The 11,283-nt window shown below is 60.2% G+C and overlaps 1 protein-coding gene across 2 annotated transcripts in view; it reads right to left on the reverse strand.

Annotated features, from left to right (window-relative positions):
* Positions 1–604: 604 nt before the first annotated feature.
* The window catches only part of SCN4A (sodium voltage-gated channel alpha subunit 4), a gene marked incomplete at its 5' end in the record, with an annotated part of 31,944 nt that continues 21,265 nt past the window's right edge, over positions 605–11,283 (reverse strand). For both annotated transcript variants that reach the window (XM_081110071.1, XM_081110070.1), the window contains 10 exons: positions 605–3,690; positions 4,193–4,463; positions 5,289–5,386; positions 5,876–6,017; positions 6,249–6,302; positions 6,562–6,840; positions 8,190–8,312; positions 9,188–9,361; positions 9,677–9,831; positions 10,566–10,698. In XM_081110071.1, the coding sequence (XP_080966197.1) occupies positions 2,465–3,690; positions 4,193–4,463; positions 5,289–5,386; positions 5,876–6,017; positions 6,249–6,302; positions 6,562–6,840; positions 8,190–8,312; positions 9,188–9,361; positions 9,677–9,831; positions 10,566–10,698 (2,655 nt within the window). In that variant the 3' untranslated portion in view covers positions 605–2,464. The remainder of the gene's footprint in view (positions 3,691–4,192; positions 4,464–5,288; positions 5,387–5,875; positions 6,018–6,248; positions 6,303–6,561; positions 6,841–8,189; positions 8,313–9,187; positions 9,362–9,676; positions 9,832–10,565; positions 10,699–11,283) is intronic.

An 11,283-nucleotide genomic window follows, 5' to 3' on the forward strand; every position in this document is an offset into this window, starting at 1 on the left:
ACCCTGAAAAAGACTCAGTGTTTACTAGTTTGGAGGCATCTAGCCCTGGGAGGCAGGAATCAAGTCGTAGAAAACAAATTATATACAAAATTCTATCTCACCCGCTGGGATTATGGGCTGAGCTCACTGCATATTACTCTTGGTCACAGGCCCGTGGGACTCTGGGCTTTCTGGGGTCAGGGGTCAGAGGCAGGGTCCTGGGAGGGATGGAATCTCTGAGGAGAGGGAGGGGCACCTTGGAGCCTCTGAGGGGGGCGGGTAGAGAAGTGAAGGGGTTTCCGGAGAGGAGCGCTGGGGAGGTGGGATCCGGACAGCTCTTTGCCGGGCGCTGTCATGGGTGGGAGCGGCGGGATGTGACCTCTGACCTCGTGTGGCCTCCAGCCGGACCCCCGCCTTCCTTTAGGCGGGGCAGGAGGGAGCCTGAAGGGCCAGAGGAGGAAGTTGGGAGCTTCCCGCCCTCCCGGATCCTGGCCCGAGACCCCGCCAGTCCTCCCTGCTGGGCTGCAGTCCCCACCAGCCCCTCGGCCGCTTGCTGCCCTCAGCCCCCCTTGACGTCTGCACTCGGAGCTGCAGAAGGACGAAGCCCACACACCAGGGGCTCGAGGGGGAGGTTTATTGTAAGAACTGTACAAAGGGGCCTGTCTGCTGGCCTGGCTTGGGCCGGTACCTACCCGGGCACGGCACGGACGGGTGTGGGTCTGCCGGTGCGGAGGGGGCACAGGCAGGGGGAGGCGCTACAGTCTGTACACAGTCTCTCCGGACCAACAGACGCGGAGGCTCTTGGGGCCCGAGGAGGGAAAGGCAGCGGGCAGGGTGCTGGCCAGGGAGGAGGCTGCCCCCTGGAGGGTGAACCTTTGGAAGGAAGAGCCGGACGGAGTGGGGCCCCTTCCACAGAGGACACAGGCAGGAGACACCGAGCAGGGCTGGGCACTGGTGTGACGAAGACAACCAGCAGAAGGGAAGATCATGGAGTCACAGGGAGCGAGAGGGCGACGCCCAGGCTGGGCGATGAGGCGGCCAGAGGGCGGGGAAGGCAGAACAGAGGGCTCCGGCCTGTGGGCCACACACACACACACACACACACACACACACACACACACTTGCACTTTGTTTTGGAGGTTTGGCTGCTTCCTGAGTTGTCATCAAACTGTTCACAAGAAACAAGAAAAAGAAGAGGAACTAAGGCCAACAGGGACTCGAACTTAGCACATGTGTTCACACTCGTACACACTCACACGGACAGGCCTCTACAGAAGACACACACACACACACCAGCCAGACACCACAGGGGCCCACGGACACACATGTACACAAACATACCCAGACACACATGCATATGTAGGCATCGTGGGACACAATGGTGTACACACTTGAACACACACACACAAGTGAATCAATCCAGTGACTCCTCCTCCAAGCTCAGCCTCTGGCTGTTCTCCGGGTGCCAGTGGAGGCCTGGCACTGCCGTGTCCAGATCGGCTGTGCCAGCAAAATGGCTCCCGGCATTCCAGGCAGCAAGAGGTTGGAAGGTTGGGCCTGAGCCAGGTGAGCTGGGCATGGCCCCGTGTGAAATCTCTAACATGGGCCAACTATAACATTCTTAGGGTCGCTTTTTGAGGCGGGGGTGGTGGTAGGGAAGGCTGAGGAGTGAGGAAGGGAGGGCGGGAACAAGATGTTTCCTGCTGAGTGCCGGGGTTCCCGCCCTCCCCCAGGTCTGGGAGCTCAGGCCAAGAAGGCCCCCGGTGCCGTGAGACTCTGGTGGACACGACCTAGAAAAGGCAGGTCCCAAGTGGGGTCCTCCCTGATGCTCTTCCCTCGGGGGCCAGCCCGGGGCCGGAGGTCTGGACAGTGGACACACCAGGAAATGGCTTCAGGGGCCACAACCCCAGCCCGATGCACCAGGATCCAGTGGCCAATCAGGCTGCTGGAGCTATTGCAGACCAGCAACGTTTCCCTTTTCCAGGGAATTCCTGAGCCGCCGGGAAAACTATCCCAGAGATGGGGTGGCTGGCGGGCCCTGGGGCCAGGTGTCTGCTCTCCCTGAGGGTAAGGCATCTCTGGAGAGGCCAGCAGCCTGTCAGACTCTGGTGGCAAGAGGGCAGCCAATCCCTCCATCGCAGGCCGGCTCCTCCCGCAGTGGGGCAGAGATTCTGATGTTCCAACCGCCCTCCAGGCCAAGAGGAGAGGCAGCAGGGCCCCGAGGAGGTGAGAGCAACGCGAAGGCGAAATCACAGAGGCAGGGGTCTTGGGCCCAGCGTGGAGCCTCGGATTGCAATTCCCATTTTCCATGGCCGGGGGAGGCAGGGGCTCTGGCCTAGGTGTTAGCCCCACAGTGGCCACGTCCTGTCCCCAACAGGGAGCTGGATCAGTCCTCGACTCAAAGTCCCGCTCCCTCAGCCTGCAGGCAGCTTTGGGGAAGCTTCAGGGCTCTACCAGCCTCAGCTGGCCACCTCACTGCCACCTGCTAGACCAGAGACTCTTTGACCCCTGGGCGTACTGTTTGCCCTGGGGGTGGGGAGGGAGGGAGGGCAGCGTCGGAGAGGCTGATGGGCGTGAGTCCAATGGCAGGTCCAGCGTCCCCCGTGGAGCCCGTCTCCTCACCCTTGCCCTGCACATCGCTGTCCCCGTTCTCGGGGCCGTACAACTTGCTCATGGTGTTGACGATCAGCCCCTCCTTCTCGGGGGCCCCGTCCCCGCTACCGTCCTGGCTGTGGCGGTACATGTAGGACGCCTGCTTCACCGAGCGCTGAAGCAGGTGCCGGCGGTAGGCCCTCTGGATCTTGATGGCACATACCTCCTCGTGCTTCCTCCTGAGGGTGGTGGTGATGGGCTCATAGGAGACCTTGGAGGGGTTGGCCGCCATGAACTTCTCCTCCATCGTCTCCTTGAGGGCGTCCATTTCCCCCGAGTCTCCCAGGACCTCTTTGGTCAGGGCGAAGAGAATGTCCAGGCAGTGGATTTTGTCGCCTGGCACCATGGGCAGGTCCAGTGTGATGAGCTTGATCTTGTTGGGCTTGGCGATCCTCAGCGGCTCCTGCAAGGTGTCCACGAAGTCGGAGAGGCGGCTGTACTCGATGAACTGCGTGGCGTCGGGGTCGAACTTCTCCCACGTCTCGTAGAACATCTCAAAGTCGTCCTCACAGAGGGGCTCGCCGCTCTCCTCGGTGGCCACGTTGAAGTTCTCCAGGATGATGGCGATGTACATGTTGACCACGATGAGGAAGGAGATGATGATGTAGCTGCAGAAGAAGCAGATGCCGACGGAGGGGTTGCCACAGTCACCCTTGACGCTGCTGCCCGGGTTCTCCAGGGTGGGGTCACAGTCGGGGGGCCCGCTGTTGAGGATAGGGTTGAGGAGCCCGTCCCAGCCGGCCGACGTGGTGATCTCAAAGAGGCAGATGATGCTATTGCCAAAGGTCTCAAAGTTGAACATGTCATCGATGCCCGACTCCTTCTTGACGTAGGCGAAGTTGGACATGCCGAAGATGGAGTAGATAAACATGACCAGGAAGAGGAGGAGGCCGATGTTGAAGAGGGCAGGCAGCGACATCATGAGGGCAAAGAGCAGAGTCCTGATGCCCTTGGCCCCACGGATCAGTCGTAGGACACGCCCAATCCGGGCCAGGCGGATCACACGGAACAGTGTGGGGGACACGAAGTATTTCTGGATCAGCTCAGAGAGTGCGAGACCTGCAGGGAGGAAGTGGTAAGCACTGCTGTCCTAGGGTGGGGGGCTGGGTTAGGGAGTGAGGGGGCATGCGGGCTCAAGGGGGCTGGCCTGGTGCGCTCAACTTTTGGAGCACAGCCCAGATGGTCTCACCCATTAGGCCAGGCCCTCCCAGGGTCTTGGGGCAAAGGGTTACATTTTTGTCCCCACACAGCGGGATGGAGGTGAGGTATGCTAAAGTTGATGGGGCGAAGGTCAGGCCTATTCCCAAGGCTGTTTGCAGATGCCATAGATGAGTTACTATCATAAATACATACATGTCCATGCACTTCTCCAGTGGGTATGGATATGGGAACCCGAGTGTGCAACTACTTGTCAGGTAAATGTTTCTTGAGGTGTGTACAGTGTGCCTTTGTGCATGAGGTGTGAATGGCAGGTGCACACGCATGTGCGTAGGTGTGATGATGTGTATAAGCATGCCGGGTGCATGTGTCCATGAGGGCAGCCTGGCCTGGCCCTGCTCACCTGCAATGGACAGGATGACAACCACAAAGTCAAAGATGTTCCAGCCGACGGTGAAGTAGTAATGGCGCAGGGCGAACATCTTGAGCACACACTCCCCTGTGAAGATGATGATGAAGATCATGTTGATGTTGTACAGGATGTCCACCTTCAGCTGGCTCTGGTCGTCCGTCTCCACCATCATGGTGACCATGTTGAGGCAGATGAGGATCATGATCACGATGTCGAAGACCTGCTTCGTCACAAAGTCGTACACCACACCCTGGATCTTGTTCTGCAGCACAGATGGGAGTGCAGGGACACAAGTGGGTGCACAGTGGGGGGAGTGGTCAGGGCCCACACAGGACACGGACAGGCAGGAGACACAGGATACACAAACACGAAAGAGAGAGGTGTGTCAGGGCTTATGGTGGTGTTGGCCAGGAAATGGAGGGCAGACCCATCAGACCAGGCCATTCTATGGGGTCCCTGGGCACCCTTCCTTGCTCTGAAACCCTTCTACCTGCCAAGGTCCTCAAACAGCCCCTCGCCCTTCCCCCAAGCCAGTGGTCGGCAAACTGCGGCTCGAGAGCCACATGCGGCTCTTTGGCCCCTTGAGTGTGGCTCTTCCACAAAATACCACGTGTGGGTGCGCATGTACAGTGCGATTGAAACTTCATGGCCCATGTGCAGAAGTCGGTATTTTGTGGAAGAGCCACACTCAAGGGGCCAAAGAGCCGTATATGGCTCGCGAGCCGCAGTTTGCCGACCACTGCCCCAAGTCATCACTCACTGGAAAGAGTGTCTGGCCATCATCTTCCTCCCCCTTCTAGGGACCCCTGCCCCAGAATCTACCAACTGAGGAGGTGAATGGACATTGAGGGGCTGTGTAGGGCCGGGTGAGGGGTGAACCAGGGACTGGAGTTTAGCGGGCAGCTGCTGCTTGTGCATATAGCGCCTCAATACAGTTACAAAGAGGCACCCCTCCCAGCCAGTGGACTCAGCCTCACGTCAGGGACACAGCCTGGAGGGCCGAGTGTAGGCTGCATTTGGCCCTGTGGGCCCCCTCAGGCGGGAGCCTCATACAGGCTGTGGGAAGAAAGGCCCAGAGGGCAGGTACCTGGGGCCTTGGAATTGGCTTCTGAGGTTTCTTGGAGCCAAGCTTCTTCATGGCATTATAGTATTTCTTCTGTTCCTCCGTCATAAAGATGTCTTTCCCTCCAAAGTATAGTGGGATGGAGCCCATAAGGTTGGGAGGTCCCCCTTCTCTGCCTCCAGGACCTCCCTACCTCAGGTACCACCCTTGAAGCAACCCTCATCCCAGCAGGGCCCCTGGTGGAAAGCGGGAGAGGGACATGGAGGGGCCAGAGATGGGGGTTGAAGAGGAGGAGGAGGGCGATGACAGAGGGAAGGGAACCTGTGCTGCCTCACAGTCTGTTTGGGCCACTTTCCATCACTATCTCATTGGGTCCCCAGAATCACCCAGAGAGGTTGGTAGCATCCCCTCATTTGATGGATAAGGACACCGAGGTTTGGGGAGGCCAAGTCACTGGTCCAGGCTGCCTGGTGGGATCTGAACCCAGATGCGCTGCCTCAGCTGTGTTCCCAGCGACAGCACAGGGGTGCTGAGGCAGCGCTTGTGAACTGTAAGGGCTGAATGGACCAAGGTCGGGAGGAGGGAGGCCCAGGGAAGGCGGGGCTGGATACTCATCTTCTTCTTCTGCTGGTTGAAGTTGTCAATGATGACGCCGATGAAGAGGTTGAGGGTGAAGAAGGATCCGAAGATGATGAAGATGACGAAATAGAGGTACATGTAGAGGTTCACCTCGTACTGCGGCTGCTCCCCTTGCTGCAGGGGCCACAGGGTGAGCTGGGTGGGCTTGGGGACACACGTGCTCCCTGTCCCACTGTGGGCAGGAGGGGCCTGGGGCCCAGAGGTGAACCCATCCACCCTCGGAGTCTCAGGGTCTCCCGAGGAGGCAGCATGGGGGTGGGGGTGGGCAGAATGTGCCGCTGTGTCTTTGGTCTAGTCCTCCCCTGTGGCTCATTCATGAGCCATATCTCGTTGACCCCCACTCACCTCCCGGGAGTCCACGGCTGCATACATGATGTCCATCCAGCCTTTGAAGGTGGCCTGAGAGAGTGTAGTTGGGTGTAAGGGGTGGGGCTGCTTGCCGCCTCTATCATCCAGCCTGGTCCTCCCCCTGGGCCACCTGCCCGCAGCCCCACTGGGCCACTGGGCAGGTATCAGATAGAGACCAGAGAGGTCTGGGCACTAACTACTTCAGAGTCCTGCAGCCCTGGGAGCAGGGTGGGCAGTCCCCTAACAAGGAGTGGCAGAAAGATGGGGGCACCTCTAGCCACGTCCCTGCAGGGCCAGGGGTCGCACTCACCACCTGCAGGAGGGAGAGGTAGCCCAGACCCACGTTGTCGTAGTTGACCTTGACGTTGAGCCAGCGGACCTGGCCCGTGTACATCAGGCTCTCGCACTCAGACTTGTTGTTGACCTCAGAGATGTCGAACCTCTCGGAGGTGGTGGTGTTGATGCAGTAGTAGAACTTGCCGGCAAACAGGTTGACGCCCATGATGCTGAAGATGAGCCAGAAGATGAGGCAGACCAGCAGCACGTTCATGATAGAGGGGATGGCTCCCAGGAGGGCATTCACTACCACCTGGGTGGGGGGTGGGAGGGAGTCATTGTCAGATCTTCTCCCAGGCAGGGGAGCCCATCTCCTCTGGGAGACAGCTCCCCACCTGCACTAACCAGGAGACCAGGAAGGGCTGGGCATGGCTACTCAGGGAAGGCTTCCCGGAGGAGGGCACTCTGAGCCAGGCCTGGGGAGAAGTCTGCTGGGCTGTATGGTTGGGGGCAGGGGGGCAAAGAGTAGGGTTGGGTGCTGCCAGCATGGTGGTTAGAGAGGACTCTCTGCTTGGCTGGAGCTATCAGCCCAGAGTTGGGGCCCCAACCTTCTCTGGAAGCAGCCTGGCCATGGGTCACCAGGCAAGAGACAAACACTCTTTCCTCGGCCCCCATAGGAAACTCAGCCCCCGTGACCAGCCCCTGCTCACTTGTTCACGGTATTAGAGACACAGGCATCGAAAAGAAGCCACCAGACTCGTTAAAGCAGCTGGACCCTGGGACCAGAGTCCTGCACCCCACCAGCCCTGGCCACACAGGCCACCTCACTGTTCCAGGCTGAGCCCAATCTGAGAATTGTTCCTTTTCAAGCAGAAGCCATGACATGAACTCCAGACAGAGTGGGTGGCACAGGCCTGGTGATGACCAGGCCTCTATTCCTGGCTGGGGTACCAAGCAGCTGTGTGGCAATGGGCAGGTCCTGTCCCCTCAGAGGGTAGGGGTCGGCCACTCTGGAGCCGGGAGGGCCAGCACTGGCCTCTTGTATGAACAGGAGGGAGCCACTCAGGCTGAGCGCACTGACGGGCTGCAACCAGCCGATTCACAGAGGTTTGTCCCTCTGGGGCTGGCCTTGTTCCCAACAGACCTCCTTTCACTGGGGAAGTCCCGTTTGTCTTGCCTAAACCCTGTGTTTACCAGCCACTTCCACCCTCAAGAGCCCGAGGGGATCTTTCCAAACTTGCATGAACCTGAGCTCAAGGGTCAGTAGGCTCAGAGCCCTGGGCATAAGTACTTTCCTGTTTGCTTGAGTCTCGGAGTCATGGGGAACCCCAGTCTGAGTTGGAGGGGGACACCCATAAATACACAGACCTGCTTTCGGTCCACCCTTCTCCCTGCCCTGGTGCCCTCACGCCCTCCTGGGAGCTGCCGCAGCCTCTGCTGCCCCCCAGTGGTGGCAGAGAAGAGCTAAGGCGCAGGACTGCGGGCAGGAATGGGCACTTGGGCTGGTTCAGGAAGGTGTCTCAGGCCCCAACCTCGCCTACAGCAGGACCGACTGCTTCCCCTGGTGGTGGCTGGAGTACAGACATGTGGTCCCTGCCCCTTGCCCTGTGGTGGCTGCTCCCCCAACCCCCAGTCCTGCTCAGAGCCCTCCCCAGCACCCACCCGCATGCCCTCAAATCGGGACAGTGCCCTCAGGGGGCGCAGGGCCCGCAGCGTCCGCAGGGATTTGATGGGTCCCAGCTCCGAGTAGCCCATCCAATTGGCCACCAGGCTGATGATGGAGACCTGCAAGGGGAAAGGGGGGTTGGGGTGTCAGGGAGTGCAGGGCCCCTGGCTCCCCCCAAAGCCCCGGGACTCAGCCTTTGAGGACAGGTCTGCCACAGGGGCCTCCTAGACTCACAGCTCTAAGGGGTCTCTCCCAGGCCCCTCCCCTAGTGGGTGGTCCTCTCTAGTGGGAATTGTCCCAGTGCCTATAGGAGCCTGGGCTCTATCTCAGCGATGTCATCAATTAAACAGCGGCCCTGTGCCCGTCAGAGAGGTTACAACAGTGGTTCTCAACCTTCCTAATGCCGCGACCCTTTAATACAGTTCTTCATGTTGTGGTGACCCCCAACCATAAAATGATTTTCGTTGCTACCTCATAACTGTAATTTTGCTACGGTTATGAATCTTCATGTAAATATCTGATATGCAGGATGTATTTTCATTGTTACAAATGGAACATAATTAAAGCATAGTGATGAATCACAAAAGCAATATGTAATTCTATATGTGTTTTCCGATGGTCTTAGGCGACCCCTGTGAAAGGGCCGTTCAACCCCCAAAGGGGTCACGACCCACAGGTTGAGAACCGCTGGAATACAACATCTTCCACAGATATGGGCGAGGACGGTCATCACCCTCCTACTCGCCCTCTTGCCCCCAAGGCTCCCCTTTCTCTCAGGGAGCGGAGGTCCCCCCAGCCTGTTGGTCCCCTTCCTGGCCAGCGGTGTCCGAGGAGCCTGAGCCCAGTCTCTGCGAGGGCAGGACGGCTAACCAGGGGTCTGACCGCTCTGTGACCTCGGGCCGCTGCTGCCCCTCGGGCTGGGGCTTCCTAAGGTCCATGGCCACAGGGACGGCCTCCAGGTTTGGCTGCGGGGCGGGGCCGGGGGCGGACTCACGCCCACGATGAGGAAGTCGAGCCAGCACCAGGCGTTGGTGAAGTACACCTTGAAGCCGTAGGCCACCCACTTGAGCAGCATCTCCAGGATGAAGATGTAGGTGAAGACCTTGTCGGCGTACTCCAGGATGGTGCGGATGGTGGGCCGCTGCTCGATGTAGATGTCCTCGAAGGCCTGCGGGCACCAGCACGGGGTGGCCAGAGCCCAGGAGGCCGGGCAACCATGTCCCCAGCCCTGCCCGACGCTGCTGGTTCCCAGGGGCCTGGCACGGGGCCAGCCCGGTGGCTTCTCCCAGACTCCCCGTGCCCATCATGGGGGTGAGCGAGTTTCCCGTCGGGAGAAGCTCCTCGGGCGAGTTCCTCGAGGGCTCTGGGCTGGAGCCTGTCCAGGCCGCGTCCCTCCCGCAGTGTGGGAAGGAGGGGGCCCCGAGGGCCTGCTTTGGGCCTGGCACCTGCCTCGGCCCATGCCCATCCCCAGGGCAGTGCCTACCAGGGCGCCACTGCTGAGCAGGATCATGAAGACGATGAAGGTCTCGAACCAGTTGTGCTCGACGATCTTGAAGCAGGCCCTGCGCAGGGTCCACCACGTCTTCCCGCGGCCCTGGGAGACGTCCACGTAGAGGCAGGGACAGCGCTGCACACAGGCTGGGGAGCACGGGGCACCACATCACGGGCCCGCTGACTGCCTCCCCATGCATGTCAGCATGTTCCCGTCACCTCCCAGGATGCCCCCTCCAGACCTGCACCTTTCTGCCCCCAGACCCGGCATCCTCACTTCCTCCTCATCCCCGGCCTCATGTCCTCCACTGCTGGTTGGAAATGGGCCCGGCCCCTCCCCTAGAATGGGGGTCCCAGGCTCTCCCCCCACAGCCTTCTCCGCCCATGTGCCAGCTGCTGCCAGAGATGGATGCGCAGCAGAAAGACAAGCAGGGGTGTGGGTCCCCAGCTCAGGGACTGTCCCACCCTCCCCGCTCCGCCAGGCAGCCTTCACTCTGCACAGCCAGGCCCTGTTCTCCAGAGCTGTGCCCTGAAGGGCTGAGCAGGCCTTTCTCCCCGAAGACGCTGCCCAGGAAGACTGACTCAGCGCTGCCTTCCCTGAGCCCCGCCTCGTGTCCAGGGCTCGATGGGGAACTGGCAAGGCAGCCCTCGGGGTGCTGCCAGCACCCGCTGCACACACTGAAGGCTCAGGTCAGGGCTGGAGGCACCCCGGCTCTGACACCCCTGCCTGGTGCTGCAGGGCAGGGTGGCATCAGGGGAGAAGGTCACACATGCTTTTGGTGACGTGCATGCCCCCAAGAGGTCCCCAAGGAGGCAATGGGCTGGGGTCTGCTGGGCCGGGGGTGCACCAGGCGAGGTGGGGTGCACGCATGCGGGCTCACCCTCAGTGAAGCACTCCTCAGGCTGCTCCCCCTCGGGGTTCTCCTCCACCTGCTCCTCGGCATCCTCCTCGGGGGGCTTGTAGTCCACTGTGCTGCAGACGGAGGAGTTCCTGTCCAGGGACTGTGGCAGCTTCTGCAGGGGCCACAGGGTCATGTGACCCCCGGGTCCTCCCACCGGGTGGGGCAGAGGAGGTTAGGGTGGGAGACCAGAGGGAGAAGAGAAAGGGGAGTTGGACAGACCTACTCATTCACTCACTCACTCACTCACTCAACCATGGATTATGGAGCGGGCACCGTGGTTCATGCAGAAGAACCAGTTACCAAGGCAGCCGTGGTCCTGCTCTTGTGGCACTTAGATTTGGAGCAGGGTAGGACTCAGGCCTGGGCAGGGGCGGTGAGGATGTGAGTGGACATGTAAAGGCCTCAGGTAAGGGAAGAGGCTGGGAGAAAAGCAGGCTGGGGTGGCTGGGGATGGCTCAGGCTGCTGGAAATTCTGTGAGGCGTGGGAAGGCCTGAGGAGGGCAGCAGAGGAATAAGATGCCTAAAGGTACTTGCGAGAGGCCTGAATGGGGGTCAGAACAGACTGGGGCTGCCACAACCCCAGATATCAGTGCATGGTGTCCCCAGGCCTGTCCCTAGGGGCCGTCTGGATGAGGAACCTACAGAGGACCAACAATTTTCCCAGCTGGAGCTCCAGCCTGGGGCCAAGAAACCTGAT

This window comes from Myotis nattereri, assembly GCF_964212035.1.
Source record: "Myotis nattereri genome assembly, chromosome: 16".
In the NCBI taxonomy this organism is placed as follows: domain Eukaryota; kingdom Metazoa; phylum Chordata; class Mammalia; order Chiroptera; family Vespertilionidae; genus Myotis; species Myotis nattereri.